Source organism: Abramis brama, assembly GCF_963993115.1.
Source record: "Abramis brama genome assembly, chromosome: 8".
Taxonomy (NCBI): domain Eukaryota; kingdom Metazoa; phylum Chordata; class Actinopteri; order Cypriniformes; family Leuciscidae; genus Abramis; species Abramis brama.
The window spans coordinates 27,390,146-27,408,863 of NC_139970.1; the positions used below are offsets into that span (position 1 = coordinate 27,390,146).

General features: G+C 37.8%; 1 protein-coding gene across 4 annotated transcripts in view; it reads right to left on the bottom strand.

The window, feature by feature from the left end:
* Positions 1-18,718, bottom strand: part of acvr2aa (activin A receptor type 2Aa) — a 53,930-nt gene continuing 35,212 nt past the window's right edge. For 2 of the 4 annotated variants that reach the window (XM_084122822.1, XM_084122821.1), the window contains exons 5-11: positions 12,904-13,047; positions 12,085-12,228; positions 11,187-11,332; positions 10,814-10,928; positions 7,662-7,800; positions 5,155-5,285; positions 1,485-5,066 (exon numbers count right to left, since the gene is read on the bottom strand). In XM_084122822.1, coding sequence (XP_083978948.1) covers positions 4,872-5,066; positions 5,155-5,285; positions 7,662-7,800; positions 10,814-10,928; positions 11,187-11,332; positions 12,085-12,228; positions 12,904-13,047 — 1,014 coding nt within the window. In that variant the 3' untranslated portion in view covers positions 1,485-4,871. Of the gene's footprint in view, positions 640-1,484; positions 5,067-5,154; positions 5,286-7,661; positions 7,801-10,813; positions 10,929-11,186; positions 11,333-12,084; positions 12,229-12,903; positions 13,048-18,718 lie in introns of those variants that run through there. The other 2 variants (XM_084122824.1, XM_084122823.1) reach the window with 1 other exon arrangement.

The window sequence follows — 18,718 nt, forward strand, 5'->3', positions numbered from 1 at the left end:
CTTCAAAATCTTATTTATTTACAGAACAGACGTCGAATCTGGAATAACACAATCGTTTTCAGTTACTGGTCAGTTTTGGTTTTCATTAACTAAAACTAAACTATAAAAAAAAAAAAAGTTTGTCAACTGAAATAAAGCACAACATAAATATTAGATTAAAAAAAACTATAAACGTAAACTATAAAATAAAATAATTAGTCTACTTTTGCTTTGGCAAATATTAAACTAAAATTTAGCAATGATTATCCATGCTCAATTATAGGTATTGAGTAAAAGCAGTATTCGATAGGTCATGTGATCTCAAGAGGGCATCCTGGTTATAGTGGTTATAGTTTTCAGAGCTTCAGATATGAATGCTTCTCTGGCCTACTGCATGCATTATGAACGCTTTCTCCTTTTTGTTATGTTAAAGCACACAGCAGCATTCTGGGAGAATGTGATTTGTTGACTCCCACACTGTTATTCAAGGACATACAGCAGCCTGACCAGGTGATTCAGTTCAACAGCTCAAAGAGAAACAGTGAGATGAGATGCCGGGCAAGCAGTCCACTTGAATTTATATATAACCTCTATGGTGGGCGTTCAGTCACTGGACTGCAGAACTCTCCAGCTGGAGCTTCAATCCCTTTCCAGGTGAGTCTGGGACAAGAGACAATGACAGCAATTTTAGAAACACTAGAAAAATATTTTATATAATAAGGATACATAATAATAATAATAATGAACAAATCTAGATTATGTGCTAATGTTAATGAGAAGCTGTTGTATTCCTAACTTTTGGATTTTATTTTTTAATAGGCTTTTATGCAGCTGAATTTATTTGATCTAAAATATAGTAAAAAGTCATATTGTGAAATAAATGTTTTATATTTCAACGTATTTTAAAAAATAATTTATTCCTGTGATGGCAAAGCTGAATTTACAGCATCATTACTCCAGTCTTCCGTGTCACATGATCCTTCAGAAATCTTCTTCAGAAGTTGTGCTGCTTAATATTGTGGAAAACGTGATACATTTATTGTGATTGTTATTAATAGAAAGTTGAAAAGAATAGCATTTATTTGAAAAAGAAATATTTTGTAACATTGTCTTGTTATTTTTTTATCAATCTGATGCATATTTGCTGAAGATAAAAAAAAAAAAAAAAAATCTGAAATCTTACTAACCCCAAACTTTTTCAATCGAGTAGCATCAGTAAAATATTACAATCAAAAAGTGTACAATGAGGTGAAATGCTGACATCTAGTGGTGTGATCACACACAACAGCTATTCATCAAATACACATCAGGCTGGACAGTACTGGCCTTAGCTTTGAGAAAATGTCAAATTGCCAATATTACAATCAGTAACAAAAAGAAAAATATATATTTTTTTCCAGATTTTTTAACATTTATCAGTGGAAATCTTCACTTCTGTCTTTAAAACAGACTGAAATACGCATTACTATTTTCAGATCAGTTGAGTAATTGAGACACAGTACACATTTGAGAGCAGTCACTATACTTTATTTGAGGGGAGTAGTAGCATAAAATTTAATCTGTACATTATGTAACAATTACGTCTGATCAGGCCCTGAATGCGGTAAATACTCAAGAGTAATGTGGACAAAAATGGCATGTCCAGCACAACAGTAATACAGCTGCTCGCACCTAAATTAGAGAGTTTTGGTAAAGTGGAGACATTCACTCAATGAGAAGAAACATTGTCACTGAAGTGTGTCTGAGAGAAAAGACAAAGAGAAGCTGCTGGTCGAATCCCAGGAGCAATTTTTGCAACGCTGCACCATGTTGTCAGTCGTGCTACACTGTTTGTTCAATCTTTTGAACGCTGTGAGTGGAAGTCTGAGGTAAAGGATTGATTCTTTTGTAGTGTTTTATCTGACCAGTTTTAAAAAAAGAGAAAGCATCACTTCTCATTTATCCAGAAAAGAAGAATGACAGTTGGGCCATGATATAAATTAATAAAACTAAGATACAGATGTACAAAATTAACATTAAAATATTTAATAATAATAATAATAATAATAATATCAATAAAGGATTTCTTTCTTTGTGACATAAAAAAAACCTCATGCTCTTTTCACAATCTTGAACAACATTCATTTGTACATACGGTGCATTTTAAATTGAGTCTTCTACTAAACAGGGGGCTTTTTTTTTTAAAGTTTGGCTTTTCATCTTATTCAACCTTCTTCCCAGATTCCCCAAATAAAACACCAAAAACAGACAAGGGTACAGAACAGCACCTGGTGAAAACACTCTACAAGCCAGCAGCAGTCACCCAGGCTTAGTGAATCTTTTGTAGTGTTTACAGTCAAAAAGTCAAATGGCAAGAACCTCACAGGAGGTGCTCTTAGACCAAGAGCACTCGTCCTCCTAACCCTAACCTGCAAAGAGCTTTAGTTTGGGCTTATAACCACCTGGCCTTCAATTTTGCACCTACAAAGTCCAACGGAAGGCCTTCGAAAGATGGCGTGGGCCCTTATTACTTTACCATTCTGACAGCGGTCAGATGAAGTACAACAGAATGAGCTGGCTGAGAATGCTACAGTAGAGAGAGATAGAAAGCTTTCACTGAAAGGGCTTGATTGCATACGGTTGTATGAACCTGAACATTGTCAAATGCATCACATGGGGTATCACGAAAGGTAATGAACCAACATTTCAGAATTTGTTCAGACAAGCAACAGAAATCCGATTTTGTATCGTACTCGAATCCGTTTAGATATTCGTAGTGTGAATGGGTGAAACAAGCAAACAAACAAACACGAAACGCAATGTTTACGAACCGGATTCAAACCACATCCACATGTCCGAATGGTCAGATCAGATCTCAATTCATTTTTTCACCATTCAGGATTTGACGTGATTGATATCAAAAGCAAAATGAACAAAATCACTGAGCCACTGAAACATATTTCAGGTTTTGTTCAGACAGCAGAAATCTGAATTTGTGTCCGACTCAAATCACTTCAGTTTGTAGTCTGAACGGGAAAAACAACCCCACAAAAAAATACGATTTTTACAAGCCTGATTCAAATCAGAGCCATATGTGGTTTGAAATTGTGAACAGATTTCAGGTTTCAGATTTTCCATCATCTGGGATGCATATTGACTCCACTGTCTGAACAAATGGATCAGATTTCTTGCAAAATGACAGTTGATCCTAAAAATTGGATTTGAAAATCAAAATGGATTTAAGTGCAGTGTGAACAAAGCCTAAGAGCAGCAGCAGAGAAGCTGTTCATTTGAAAGACTGTCAGCCAGTCGGCAGAGAGTTACTGCATGTGTTCGGTCCCCGTTACAGCATATTATTATCTTAATACTCTCAGACAATCGGGCATCATAACATATGCATAGCATGTCGTAAGCTTGACGTCAACTTCAGTTCATGATGTACATTATGGTTTAAGCAATCAGCTAGGCGCTTATATTTTTACCACACTGGAAGTGGCCTGTGAGCTGTGAAACAGTCCCTGCTTAGGATGTTATTGCACATAATATGACCACACTAATAAGGTGTTATATATCAAGGGCCCTTGCATACATAATACAACAAGGGTAACCATAATGGCACCAAAGGGCTCAAAGCAAAGGGAAACGCTTCCTGAGACATACTGAGATACAGTTCTTGTAGAAGTGTGTAGAAGGTCGCCTGGCTGCTGATCTGAAACCAGTTTGAGGTGACAGACAGTGATCATAGAAAACCAGGATCGGAGGATTCCAAATGAAAATGGAAATGAGTGATGCCCTGAAGACAGGAAATACTTCAGATTAACGAATAATGAAGGGGTTTCCATGACTGCTAACGGGATCTCATGCACAAGCTCCACGTGATAACAAAGGTTTGAAAAAAAAAGAAAAAAAAAAAGAAAAAAAGAAAAGAGAACACGAGGCATGCACATACGTCAATGTTGTGAGGACACCGCAAACCTATATTGGTAAGTGCTGTATTATTTTCACAAAATTCATATTTTCAGGGATTTTTTTCTTCTCAACAGGTCTCGATAAAGGTCAAAACGGTCACAATGCTAAAAAAACAAACAAACAAAAAAAAAGTATCACATTTTAAACAGCAGGGCAACACAGAGAACGACTAAAAGAAAGAAGGCAGAACACTGGTTTATGAATGGCCATCGTTTCTTGGCATAATCTGTCATATAAAAAAACTTTTCCCCGTATTTAAAAAGCTTCCGTGCCAAATGGAGGTCATCGAAAAGCCTCTTTTTTTAATATCATATAGTGTTACAAAACAAACGTATTATTAGGATGAGAAACTGAGGTATACCTTGTCGAGAGGTTGGTGGTTATCTGACAGAAACTCTGAAAGCTTTCAGAGAAAACACGTGTTGATTTGGGTTGTATCGTCACCCTTTCTGTTGATATCTGTACAGCAGCGTCACACTACACATTCAAAAAGCTGTTTCTTATTGGCATTACAATAGTCATTCATATGAACACATTAAATGTGTTTTTTTACATGGACGTTGCCCTTTTTTATACTGAAATGACACTAGCGCCGTGCGGCGGAGTCTCGTTTACTCCTTGAACGGGAAAGTTTCTTCTCCAAGCAGAGAAACGACAACAACGTTTTTGATGCCGGCTTATAATCTTCCGTCCTTGCCGGAGCGCCCCGTGGTACTGGTTTATATATACACACACATACATTAACATAGCTGGCTCCAGGTGTACCTGTATTAAACCCAGATTCGGCGCAAAATGTATAGTCTAGTCTGCATTTGCTCCGGCCGAAAGTACAGGACAATCATCCAGCATGTCTGAAGCCGGCTGTCAGAACAGCTGTCCACCACCATTCCCGACGCGTGTTCTCTGTTTGGTCAGCCCGCAATTCACATGCTGATATCCTCTAGTCATAGACTGGACTCCTTAGGGGGATAGTCCACGTTGGTCACCATGGTTACCACGGTGACTATTTCCTCTGGGGCAGAGATGCTGGTCTGCCGCTGCATTTGGACCACACGTTCCTCGACACATCCCGCGGAGAGACGCGCCTCGGCCTCGTGGTCCCAACACTCCTCTATAGTCTCACACAGCATGGCCAGACCCTGTGAGACAAATGAACGCATTTTATATCAAGCCTAATATTCACTCAATGAAGATTTTTGGTGAGGTTTTAGGATTGACGTTATGTACCGGATGTTTCTGCCAGCACTCCCTGAGAGTGGGCCGAAGCTTTTTGTGGACCACAACATCCTGCATGTCCTCTAGAGAGGGATGTTGGCCCACCTCCTCCTCAAACGGAAGCATGTACTCGTCAACTGGACCTTCAGAAAAAATGAACAAACATCTGCTCAGATCAGGAAGTCCAATCACTTGAGGGTGTTTTCAAACTTGGTTCAGGGAGCTACAAGGGGTACACAGAAAATTTGCAAGACAAAAACAAAAAGTGATTTTTTTTTTAGGTATATGAACCTAAAACATCTGTTTGGTTTTGATTATTATCATCTCTATTGCGGTCACGCTCACGTGGCATTGCAGTTCTTCATCATCATGAATGTTTATTAACTGCATGCATTTTTAAGCCATTTCAGTCTAAACATCTGATATATGGTTTTCTGAGCGCACACATCCGTAGCACAAGCAGACTCGCGTCACGCGAGTATTAAAATAAGTTCTCTTTCACGTCTCCATTTACAATTGCATAAATAAAGCTATGAGTTTAGTTTTTTTATTCAGTATTTAAATATGAAATTATTTCCAATTTTAACGTTTTAATTAAAGGGTAGCTACTTTAAATATGAAACTAAAACCGCCAATAGGTGGCGGCAAGTCACTGTCTTAATAAGTGAGTTGAGGGAGTAATTCATTCAACCGAATTGAACTGACATTTACCAACTTTCTTCTCATTCCTTTCATTTTGGGCGGAAATTTATGTAAACACAGAAATCGGTGGATATCTCACTGAGGGCGGGGTCTATGCTAATAGAGCAGAGTCCGTCAGCAATAGTGGGCGGGGCCTAAGCATATGTGAAGTCACTGTTAGAATCTACAAACGGCTTATTCAGAGACACCGTTTATGATTTATGGGGATTTAAATAAAGGAGTGGGTGGACCATTTACCACACTACCGACATACATTTATGTTCAAACACCATGTGAAAGTGAATTTTGCATAATAGGTCCCCTTTAACTATTTTGAAATGCAGTTTGAAGGAAATATAGATTTTTGGGGAAAATGTGTTCAGCTCTCCTTTCCCTGCAATGTACATTCATTTAAAAATTGTTTGAATTTGTGTTGTATATTTCTAGATAGTTTCTCAACACTGTCGACTCTATCTTTCTAACCGAGGGTTGTAGTGCAACATTCTCGGTAAAGAAGCCTTTGAACAGTATATATCACAAAAAGTGCCACACAAATAAATTCAAATATAATTGAAAAAGGTTTTTTCCAGGTTTATACATTATATATTATTTTATTATTATTTGCTTAGACTTGATTTGACTTAACTAGATTTACAACATTAAAGGCAATTATTTATTTGGGAAACAAGGCTTAATATGTCTCTCCTACATAATAAGTTTTCTGTATACACAAAAATTTTAGAAAAGGGATAGCTTAGCTGACACAGGTATTCACTCAGGTGAGAAGAAAGTATTATAATATTAAATCAACATTCTTTAGTGTTATCCACAGAAACGCAAAAAAAACAAGGGAAGAGAAGCTTTGGAGAAGAGGAAGTTGAACAGAATGACGTTTAACCACCTGATCTGCCTCCATCACACTCTATCATCCATTCAATCCCATCATGCACTGAACTCAATGAGGTCGTCATACATGACTACCACTGTCACAACAGTCCCTGTCTGCTTCACCGTCCACACCTGATCAATACTGTTCCATTAGACCAGACAGCAATAATCAATAATGGCGAGCATACTGCACTTAAAATGACAGGCTTATTCAGGAGCTCGAGTGGCAGTAAAACATACAGAAAATGTGTGTGTGTGTGATCAGGGAGTGCTGCCAGACTGTTACAACTATAATATCGATGAAATTTCTACTATATAAGTAAGGGATAATACACAGCTAGGTGTGCATTACAAGATTTTAATGGAGGAAAAGAATCACCTGACTGGAAGTATAAAAATTAAGGTTATTTTCATCAGTTATGACTCGTTAAATCTAGTGTTTTGCACAGACTTGGATATAACATTTATTTGAAAGAATTATTGAGAGGGAGCAAGAGAAAAAGGCTGTGCGTCTGTGCAACGTCTTTCTACTAATAGTGAAGCTTTGAGTTTAATTACTTCTAAAACAGCAATGTTACCATACCACCTTGTTGCTGATAAATATAATGCAGCAATTCAGTAGCAAAACTAATTTATTAATAAAAGTCACAGGGCAGTATTGACAACAAAATTCTGTGCACCTGAATGTTTCTGTGTGTGTGCTGCGCGATCTCCAATCTCTGTGTGCGAGTGATGCGTGTTTGCATGCTTCAATGAAGGCAGCATATTAATACAGAATGTGATTAAACTGACTAGAATTACATTACATGGTTAGCATTACATGGTTTGAATGCACACTTTCCTGCCAATAAGAATCGAGTATTCAGAAAGACTGTGGTATAATAACTGATACAACTGTAGAGTGTGATGTCAAAACGGTCTTAGAGGAACAGCAGCTCATGCATTCGTACCATCAGATGCAGTGCAGCGGGCCGCCAGCTCCCACATCACCAGCCCGACCGCATACATGTCTATCCTGAGGAAAGAGTCTCGCTGGAAGTTGATGGCCCCCTCCAACACCTCCGGGGCCATGTAACGCCTGGTTCCCACCTGGAGCGCACAGAGAGACCACCTTCTGATTAGCACAACAGTAAAAATGGTACATGTAAATGCATATAGTCTGCCTTGATGAGTACAGCGTAAGGGAATTATGGGCTAGGATGCAGCTGCCAGAGCAAATTTTACATTAAAGTATATGAGAATGTTTTAATGATCTAGATGCTTAAACATACCTATAATAAAATTATGTATATTTAGAGGGGAACTAACTGTACTTTGGTACCGGCAAGTCATTACAATAAAAAAACAGTATTGATGCAAGTCCTTCTACAATCTTTCTGCCAGCACTGCAGTCAATTCAGTCATGGTTTCAATATGGATGGTCCAGACAGCCTAATAAACACTACTAGTGAATATCTTTTAATTATTAAAGGCACACTGTGAAGGAATTGTGTTTTTGTCAAACAGCGACCCCTAGAGTCGCTATGGAATACTTGCACTGTCGTAAATACATGCTCAGTTGCTCATCTGCGGTGATGTGTGTTCCAGTAGCGTCGTCATATCCGTCTATAACATATAGCCTATAACACGCTCTCACACGTTTTTATTTTTAGCATTTTTGAGAGGAGTACAATTTACATGTGGTTTCAACAACCAGATGCATTTACACTTGTCCAGTTTCGTCTGGAATGCGGCACAGACCTCCTCCTGAAGTGGTTTGAGCGATCGGATTCAAATCCGTCTTGAATGCGTTTCGGAGGGCATTTACACCTGGTCTTTTCACGATCGGATAGCTATCCCATCTGAGAAAACGCATGAAGTGGCCAGGTGTAAACAGTAGTGCTGTAGCGGTGCGTCGATGACGTCGACGCTACATCGACGTCATATTTTTTGCGTCGACGCTTCTTTATTTATTTTTTTTTTTTTTTTTTTTACCATTCCCAGAGGTACAGCTCGCCACACACACACCGCCCGCCATGTTATTCTGTCATGTTTTCTCCCTTTCTTTCCAAACCGCGACAAACGCCAGTCTCCTTTCTCTGCAGAATGTGATAAATCCGCTCAACCAATCACAGCGCACCATTCCACGCATTGTAAACAGTAACGGTGGCGCTTTGAATACACCCGGCATCCTAGTTTTCCTTATCTACTTTGCACTTTTTGATCAACAAACAAACAAAAAAATGAATACATTTGACGGCATTGATGAACCTGTGGTGGATTCTGCCGTAGGGAAGAAACGTAAGCCATCGAAATCTAATCATTTACGTGAGGAGATTAACAAGATGAGGCACGCGGGAGGAAGAGAAATGCCGACTTGGACGACAGCGTCAAACTTATGTCGAATGCTGACACGTGAACCCCAGGGGATCTTTTAAAAAACTTTCAATTCTTTTACTCAAAGTCAACGAAAACCGAGCAGGACCAAGCCATTTTACAGCTGATCGCCGTCAAAAAAATTCAGAAGGTATTTCTTAGCGATGGCTGATTGAATGTAGCCTATGTTTAGTCCAGTAACTTAACTTACGTGCCTGTATATAAGATTAGTATTGACCGAGTTCAGAGGCTGTCATGTGGATCAACTTTGTTGTGTATTTTCAACAGTTTCAATATTAAAAATAACTTTTATATTGATTCAATGGATTAATTGCATTTAAAAAAAAACGTGTCATGAATTTATTGCATTTTTTGGGGAAAATAATCTGTTTTTATAATAAATCTTTGAAAATCAAAATCTGGATTTGAATTTTTTATGTTATTATAACCTAAAGATGCTATGTGAAAGTTTGAAACAGAAAATAGTGGTTTTCATCTTGCCACTTTCTTGGTAAAGAAAACACATTTTTTACTCAAATTAATCAAAATGGATTTATCACGTTTATACTATATTATTCAGAAGTAGGCCTAAACATTGTAGCTGACAGTGTGTTTATGTCAGAATGGTTTTTTAATGTTTTTTTTAAACCACAACCTTCTAAGTGCTTCTTTTACTGATATATTTAACAATATCTTTTGCATTTCTCATCCAAACAACGTCAAACTTGGCACTGCACTTACTCGTGCCCAGACAGCTGTCGAGTTTGAAATCCATCGGAGTAACGGTTCGACAGACATATGCGAATAACAGACAGGATAATTAATTCAAATTAGTCGTTAGATTAGTCGACTAATCGATAAAATAATCGCCCGACTAATCGTTTAATAAATAATCGTTTACTCCAGCCCTAGTAAACAGCCCCATGACAAAAACATACGCACAAAAGCCGAAAACAAACGCTGGTTGGCCTCTCACGTCCAAAGTTGACGAAGTGGTGGGGGAAGTGACGTATGCCGTAAAGCAGTCGAATTTTGTAGTTCTTTTTGTGCTTGGGTTACTACCCGAACCCCGAAGTTACATAGTGCCAGTAAAAGCGATACAGACCTCGTCAGGCTATGGCAGACGTGTCATTCAACCTATTGTAAGTCGATGTACCATCACAAGGGTCTTGGAAATACATTATGAAGGTTGAAAAGTTTCACAGTGTGCCTTTAAATTAAATTATTTTTTTAATTGGATTACTTTATTTTATTTTATTCAATTACTGAATGTTTACCTGAATACTTCAGACTGAAAAACCTCAAGCATTGTTTAATTAATTTTTATCCATTTTCTATTGTTTTTAATTGTTTTATTTGTTCATGATTTTATTACCACCTGTTTACTTGAATAATTTCTTGGAAAAACTTCAAGATGTGTTTACTTCATCGAGAAACACTCCTGCTAAATGCCATGGTTATAACTGAATTTGTTATTATTTATATTAACATTTATATTAAAATTTAACTTTTAACATACAAGAGTGTGCTCAATAGCATATGTTTTTGTTGTGGTATTGATAATGAAATTTCACTGTTCATTCGATATCGACTACTGACATTTTGGTCTATTATGTCTATTATGTGGACAGCTGAGATGCAGCCTCTGATACACCTCCACAGAATCATATTCATATTTAAACACACTTCACACAGCCAACCCTCGCACAGGGGCGGCACTTCAATCAGCACCAGCTCCAACACTTACCTGTCCATGCGTGTCCCCAGCTGACTTTCCTGCCTCAAACTTCAGAGCCAGACCAAAATCAGCTATACAAGCCGTAAGGTTTGTCTTCAGCAGAACGTTCTTGCTCTTAATATCCCTGTGCATGTTTAATACAAGTTTAAATATGTAAAAATTGCTCAGAATGATCACAAACAAATATATTTTTAAGACTGCTTCAGCAGTTTCTGTCTATACAATGAAAGGGGATCAATGGGGTCTAAAACAACACTATTTTGTGACACTAAGACATACAGGTTTGAAACAACATGTGAGACAAGATTTAGACCAAATGTCCACCGTTCAATATATCTAAGAACCACAATGCATATATATTTTAGGTTTGTATATTTCTAACCTGTGTGCGATGGCCGGTTTGTGGCCATCTCTGTGTCCTGGGAAGTCAGAGTGCAAGTAAGCCAGTCCTCGAGCCATGGTCTGAGCGATGTGACACAGCTCGTTCCACGTCACTACGTTGGCCTTCAGGTAGTCTGTCAGGGAGCCCTGCACACAGACAGCAGAGACTCGTGGATCAATCATGGCTGTGCTTCAGCCTGCAGTATAAACAACTAAAACCTTTTAACTCGCAATAAAAAGTATAAACTCAGCAATAACACAAAGACTGACTGCTGATAAAGTAAAAAAACTGTGAAAAAAAAAGTGAAAAACTCTTTGAGCACTATTGTAGCACATATTGACTCAAAAATATTGAATCATCTTTTTATAAAAATGATTTCTTTTGTATAATTGGATCCTACCGGGCATCAACATGACATGAAAAACGTTTCTTTTGTAATGAATCTTTTGTCACTTCATTCGTTCTGCCCCTTAAGAACATCTCAAGCAGAAGACCTTCATAACAAAATGTTTTATAGACAGCACATTTACTACATCAATGGCGTTCAAAAAATAGCCATGCGATGTGATGTATTAATTCTCTTTCTCATTTATCACTTTTTTTTGTCATGTTTATTTGAGTGTTCAGCTACTGGGATTGGTAATTTCAATGAGCAAACCTCAAGTCTTTAGTCTAAAGTTCAAAGTCTTAATAAAAATGTATATATCAAATAAATAAAAGACTTTAAAAAAAAAATTCATTAGCAACACTGCAAAAAAAAGAAAAGAATATAACATAATCCCTGCTGATAAAGATGGCAGAAAGATTTGTAAACATTGAGAAACTAAAATATGGATCTAGAAATGTTCCTCCTTTTAAGTGCAAGCCAATGCTGTCCAGCCCCCATTCAGTTCCAGACCTTTTCATGGTAAGCTGTGATGAGCCACAATTCAATGTCCAGGTTGCTTCCTCTCTTCTCGGCCCCGATGAAATGCAGAACGTTTTCATGCCTCATGCCAGGGAGATTGTAAATGTCATACTCATTCTGCCAAGACAGCTTGTCCTGAGAAAGACACAAAGTACACAGTTATTACAGCATACTAGCATGATGGGCAAACCCCTAAACACTGATCCACTGGTCAGTCGACATCAGTAGGGCTGCTAACTGACCATTAAAACAATTGACACATCGAGTCTTAGCTGACATTCACAATCAACTCAGATTATTTAAGTAAGCAGTCATTTACCAGAGCAAATTATTACATGGAGGAAACATGATTTCACCAAACACCAAACTCTAAGCTGTAACTCTAAGAGAGAGACAGCTCCTGTTAGATGTGTTTCCACTAAGGAATTTTCATTTCATTTCAAGAAATACATATTTATCTTTATATAATTTATGTTTTGTGATTTAATGAATGTATATTTAACACTTTTCTATTGGAATTTATTGTAAAAATGTAAATTATTCCTGTGAATTCTCAGCAGTCCTTTCTTCAGTGTAACATCCTTCAGAAATCATTCTAATATGCCCAATTTTTCTCAGATTATTTGATGAACAGAAATTTAAAATCTGCATTTATTTGAAATAGAAATGCTTTGTAACAATGTAATGTTTGTGTGCTTCACAGGCTGACACATGGCTCAGCTCCACGTTTGGCTGTGTAATTGGTTAAGCAGGTTAGATTAACTCATCAGCTTTAGAAGCTGATTCCCTAGCCTTGGGTCCACGTGGTACCTGAATGGGGAATATCTTCACTGCCACATAGTCATTAAGCAGCTGAGCCTTCCACACACAGCCAAAGCGCCCTCTAGCTTTGATTTCCAACAACTGCAGTGGCTTCTGAACCAGGGTGGGAGACGGCGGCATGGGTCCAGGGTCCTATAAAGACAACAAATAAGGAAGTATAAGCTATAGGGTTGGTTAAACAGACCATCTGTAGGTGTGATAACTCCTGTAGACTTCATCACTATGGTGACCATCCTCAAACAGCACGTTTCACAGCGACTCTCTAAATAACACACTGGCTGTGCTGATTTCTAAACGCCCTATGCGGGGTTATTAGAGTGACATCATTAACCACCAAGGTCATTTCAATAAGATGTGTGTACAGGGAAGGGCCATTCAAAATGACCTTTACAGATGGACACTGTCCGGAATTCAGACCCTGAAATTAACCCATGACTCTTATCTAAAACATCATCTCCGTTTTGTTGATTACTGGTTCCACAGGTGAATTGTGATCCCCACTTTAAAGGAGTTCAGGGTCGGTTTATGCTAGATTTTATTTTCAATTGTATGTACATGAAAACGCAAGGGAATGGGTACACAAGCACATGCAAATAATTTGTCTTCATTAAACCCTGAAAATCTGTTTGACAAATATAGGATCAAAACATCCAGATTGATTTCTTGGATTAAAATCAAGTACGCAGAAAACTCTCATTTTGTTAGTTCTATGGTTTCAGGTCATGTTTTACATACATTACCATCCGAACGTTTGGGGTTGGTTATATTTTTTTAAATGTTTTTGAAAGTAGTCTCTTATGCTCATCAAAACTCAAATTTTTTATACATACTGTAAAAAATAGGTAATATTTTGAAAATGTTTTAAAATACAATTCATTCCTCTTATGGTAAAAGTTAAACCGTTGATCAATATACTGTGTCCTTCCTGAATAAAAGTATTAATTTCTTTAAAAAATAGATACAATCTTACCAACCCTGAACCTTTTAATGTTTGTGTAAGAGAAGTGAATAACACAAGCTACAGTTCAGAAGAGAAACTGCATGAATTTTAGAGTTCTAAAGCCAGTAATCATCAATACATTTTTAATCGAATCGTGAGATTCCAAAAGATTTCCACCTCTACTATTGTGCCAGATACCTTATATGAAATAACACATGCAAATAATACTAGCTGACGGTGGTGATGTGGTGGGGTAAAGGTGGACCCATGTCATGCAGCTGAGCTGCATAAATCTTTGACAGAAGGGGCTTATGGGAGTTGAAGTTCAGAGCTTGTTAAACATAATCCACAGCTTCTGTAAGTGGACCACAGATGTGATAATCAGCTGACCTAGTTTGTGGGTGCTGTGAAATGCACTGGCATGCCATTACACCTAGAAGGATTGAACCTTTCTGAATATGCCTTATGCAGGAAGAGACCATTTAGCAGTTCATCTAAATGCATGAGTGTGCTCTGTCTACACCCGACATGACCTTTTCTGACCAATTATCCTTTGTCAGCAAAACACAATAGGCTGTTTCCCGCTTATCAAATAAGCTAATCCCAGTTATTCAAGTGAATCAGTGTAGGAAAGCAATATAGATGGCATCTGTAGGCACGAACCCAAACCCTGCCGCTGTGCTGGCTGAGCCTGCCATACTGCTCACCTAATTCTCAACAAATTTCACACTGAAAATAAATAAAATATTTTTCAAAATATAAATATAAAGACAATACATTTACAAAAATTAACAAAACATAACTGATTAAATAATATAAATTTTCACTGACATAAATATAATTTTACTGTAAGATATACATATATATATAAAAGCGTTTTTTTTTTTTGTGCAATAATTATTGCGCTTCACTAAGACCTGCTCATAACACGCCTCTCTGGAAGAACAAACTCATCATTTCACCAACAAATGGACGTTGGATCAGAAAACGAATCAGAAAGAAATCACTGGAAACTAGCGAGATTGCAAAATGAACATGATAAAAGCGACCGTTTGTTGGCATTTTTTGGCATTTGTTGTTTACTTAAAGATTTAAAACCCAAGCATTGATGTTTTACCACAGTTTTACAATAATAAGTGGTACATTGATCATAAGGAATTAATTATCCAAGATTGCACATTAGTCACACAGAAATAAAGTGGTATTTACCGTTATCACAAAAGAAAGAGGACACACGTACTTACTCAGTCGCGTCTCTTTCTGTTTATTTGTAGTCACAGGACAGTACATTTACATCACATTCAGAAAGAATGATCATTACTGCAAATTTTCCACCAAAAATACGACCTGAGGAGCTTTAGCACTCTCTCCAGTGACAGTCCCACATATACATATACAGTTATATTTTCAGTCAGAGAAACAGAGGAAGCTCCTGAAAAAAAGGAGTTGCTTTATGTTATGACATATACGGAGCTAAATATGGATCAGAGAGTCTGGTATAAAGAGACGAGACGAACTGACAGATTAAAAAAAATACACGATTGTGATCGCCTATATGATATGTCTTGATTTCTTCAAGCTGTTGTATTTACCATGTTTACTATGGTAATTATTAGTGTGCATAGTCTTTTGCATCGCATATAATTATTTCTGCCTTACACGGTGATCAGAATCCACATCGGATCACAAACAGAAGTTATTTCAAACACTCGCTGCTGTCTGAAAGTGAGTTTTGAGCTAAAATGATTTTAAAATTCTTTAATGCTGATGTTGGCTGGTATATGAAATATACCATACTGCCGTCTCCTGACTTAGGCAAACTCCGCCCCTGTCCATGACCACTCCTCAAGCCCAAACTGGCCCCCTTTGGACCAAGGTATTCGGCGGGCCAAAAAACCCTGGCCATTGGCCCAACGGGGGCCGATCAAGCCCCAGAAGTGACAGTGGACCGTCAGTGGAAACACGGCTAATGTTAGTCTTAAGTGCTTGAATAGGGAAAAAAACCCCAGCTTTATTTGGCCTCCCTTAGAAACAAATGCTCAATAAGTAGGTAGGATGAAGAAAGGCTGTCCAGAGAGCACCTGCTGAAATGTGGTTTGGAGTTCAGGCAAAAGTAGGACAAATGGAGAACAGGCATGTTTTTATATGTGGCCTACATTTCCACCAACTGAACAGAGAGACAGAGAGACAGAGAGACAGAGAGAGAGACAGAGAGAGAGAGAGAGAGAGAGAGAGAGAGAGAGAGAGAGAGAGAGAGAGAGAGAGAGAGAGAGAGAGAGAGAGAGAGAGAGAGAGAGAGAGAGCCGATTGTTCTGAACCGAGACTCCTTAGCATATGGATCTGGGTTGTTAACTAACTTTTTTCCAAGTCCTCAAGGAAACAAATGCCGAAGAACACTACATCACATGACTGTGGGTGGGAGGAGACGAGGTTAAAGAACAGAACATCCATCATGCAGAGAAGAAAACAAAAAACGGTCAGGAACCAGCAATGCTTTGCTTTTACACAAACCGAGAGAGCTGACAAGTAATGAGGGAGGATGGAGGTAAGGGAGGGACTGAGCTCCTGAGGGGGACGTAACCCTGACCTCACACACCCACACAGGTCAGGGTCATGTTTACTTTTCCATTTGCCCAAATGTCAGTCACTAAACAGACACCACTTATAAACATGATGACAATAGGTCTTATGGGAAGAGTCTGCCCCTGGGGCGGCAGACGTGGATGGAGGCAAAGGCTGACATTTTTAAAGCATTCCTTTTCCAAAATAGAGTAAAAGAAAGAACAACACAGGTAATTTAAGAGGGCTATCTATCTACCCAGATGCCTGTGGCAGATATAGTATTTCAGTGAGCAGGTTACTGGAGTTGTTTGTTGTTCAAAGTCTGAAAATAAAGAGACCAGTGGAAAAAGACCAACAGACATTTGTTGTACGGGTGAAGCATTCATACCAAAGATGTCCCGAATTCTTATTTCTTAAGCACCCTATAATTTTTGTCGATGCATGTCTGAATAGTTATAATATATTAAATTAATCTGATGCAAATAATGTTTTCATTGCACTCAAAGCTTTAAGCGTTGTTATTAAGTCTACTGTAAATTTTCTGTATGGAAGAAATAATTAGATTTCTATAACAAAAAAAGCCTCCCCATAAGGTCCATGACTGTTTACCAAGACTAAACTTTTTGAACAAAGCAAATGCATTTGGGGACTTTTGATCTCTTGTGAATTATTTACATACAGTTGTTTATTTGGAAGACACATTTAGACCAAAGCAATACACAGCGCTTCGCTGTAACAAATGGAAGCGTAGGCAGCACATATACAATGTAATGCAAAGCAAAATCCTTACAGAACTAAATAGATTTCTAAGTGCCAGAGTGCATCTTGTAAGTTCACAGGGATGGATAAAAGCATCAATGTGATGTTTTGTAATAAATCTTCAGGATGGACTAAATCTGTCATCAATTGAGCAACAATCTTTGGCTCCACACACACTGAATGACTACCGGTAGTTATTTACTTGTTCTTGGACTGCCCAACATTACTGTTTAAGCACCTTCTGGGAATACAAAGTGATTAAAAAAGTTTTAAAAGGGCAATATCTAATACTTTTGCAGGACCCAAGGTCCACTTATAATGTTAATCAAGTTTTCCTGGACCACAAGTTAAATATTCTGGTCATAATTCAGTTTTTGCATACCATTTTAAACTTTCTGGCCCTAGGAATAAAACAGACTGCTTTTGCCATTAGGATGACATAGAAAATGATTGCTGAGAAAACATAATATAATCAATATAATCTAAATAATCACTATACTGCTGCATTTCTAGCTGGGAGGGGGTTTATGCTTATGTTTTACATAACATGACCCTTATAAAACTAGCAAGGCATTTTTTATATTTTGCCGTTTAGGATTTATTTAGCTCATGGACGAACATCTGTCATGAAGCACATTCATACAAATGTAAATAAATCTCAGGGCTCATTAGAGAATAATCTTGGTTCATTCCAGTTTTTAAGAGTTTTGCCTCTCTGGCAAAAACTACCACACAGATTGGCAAATGTGTGTTGCACAGGCCCGCAGCTTCACATCCATTAAACTGATCAAACCACAGATTTTTCATGTGCAATTTGTGCTATTCTTGCTGAAAGAGAGAATATCCAAGGAGTGACGCTGATGCAATATGACAGTTTGCTATGAATCTTTCAATATGACAGCAAATGTTTCATATGTTAAGTACAATAAAAACACTTTAAGCTGTTCCCCATTCCCACATTCATAACATTCATCTTTGCATACATTTGCTGCATGCTTGGAGACGTGCATTCATCAATCTCAGTATTGCCGTTTTACCATGCACCTAAATCAAGGGATCTCTGCCTGAATCCCCTGAACCAGAGGGGATTTCGTTTTTGTTATCCGTGCACTGAAATTCAGAACATCACAGATTGATGAGGCAATGTGCAGGGATAAACGCAAAATAAAATCAGTGGGATATTATAGCAAAATGTACTAACGAAAACAAAGGGGTGCTTTTGATAGCAATGAAAAAAAGGTTTAAAATAAATGAGGTTCCAACATAATCTTGAAAAAAAAAAAGATGAATGAATCAGGCTTCTCTTACCTCTATCATTATATGAAAGGCGTGCTAGTTGAGGAAGGAAAGAGGAAATCAAGCGTTAGTTTTAGTTTAACGTATATGAGATGGAAAGACGAGATGGGGAATTTCATGGTTTCTGGAAGACGGGTAAATCTGTTTCACTATTTTAGTAGGAAAATTGACTTGCTGGCCAACACAATATATTTCTACAGGTTAACCCAGTTTTGTCTGTCCAAAATATTTTAGATTTATGTCAAG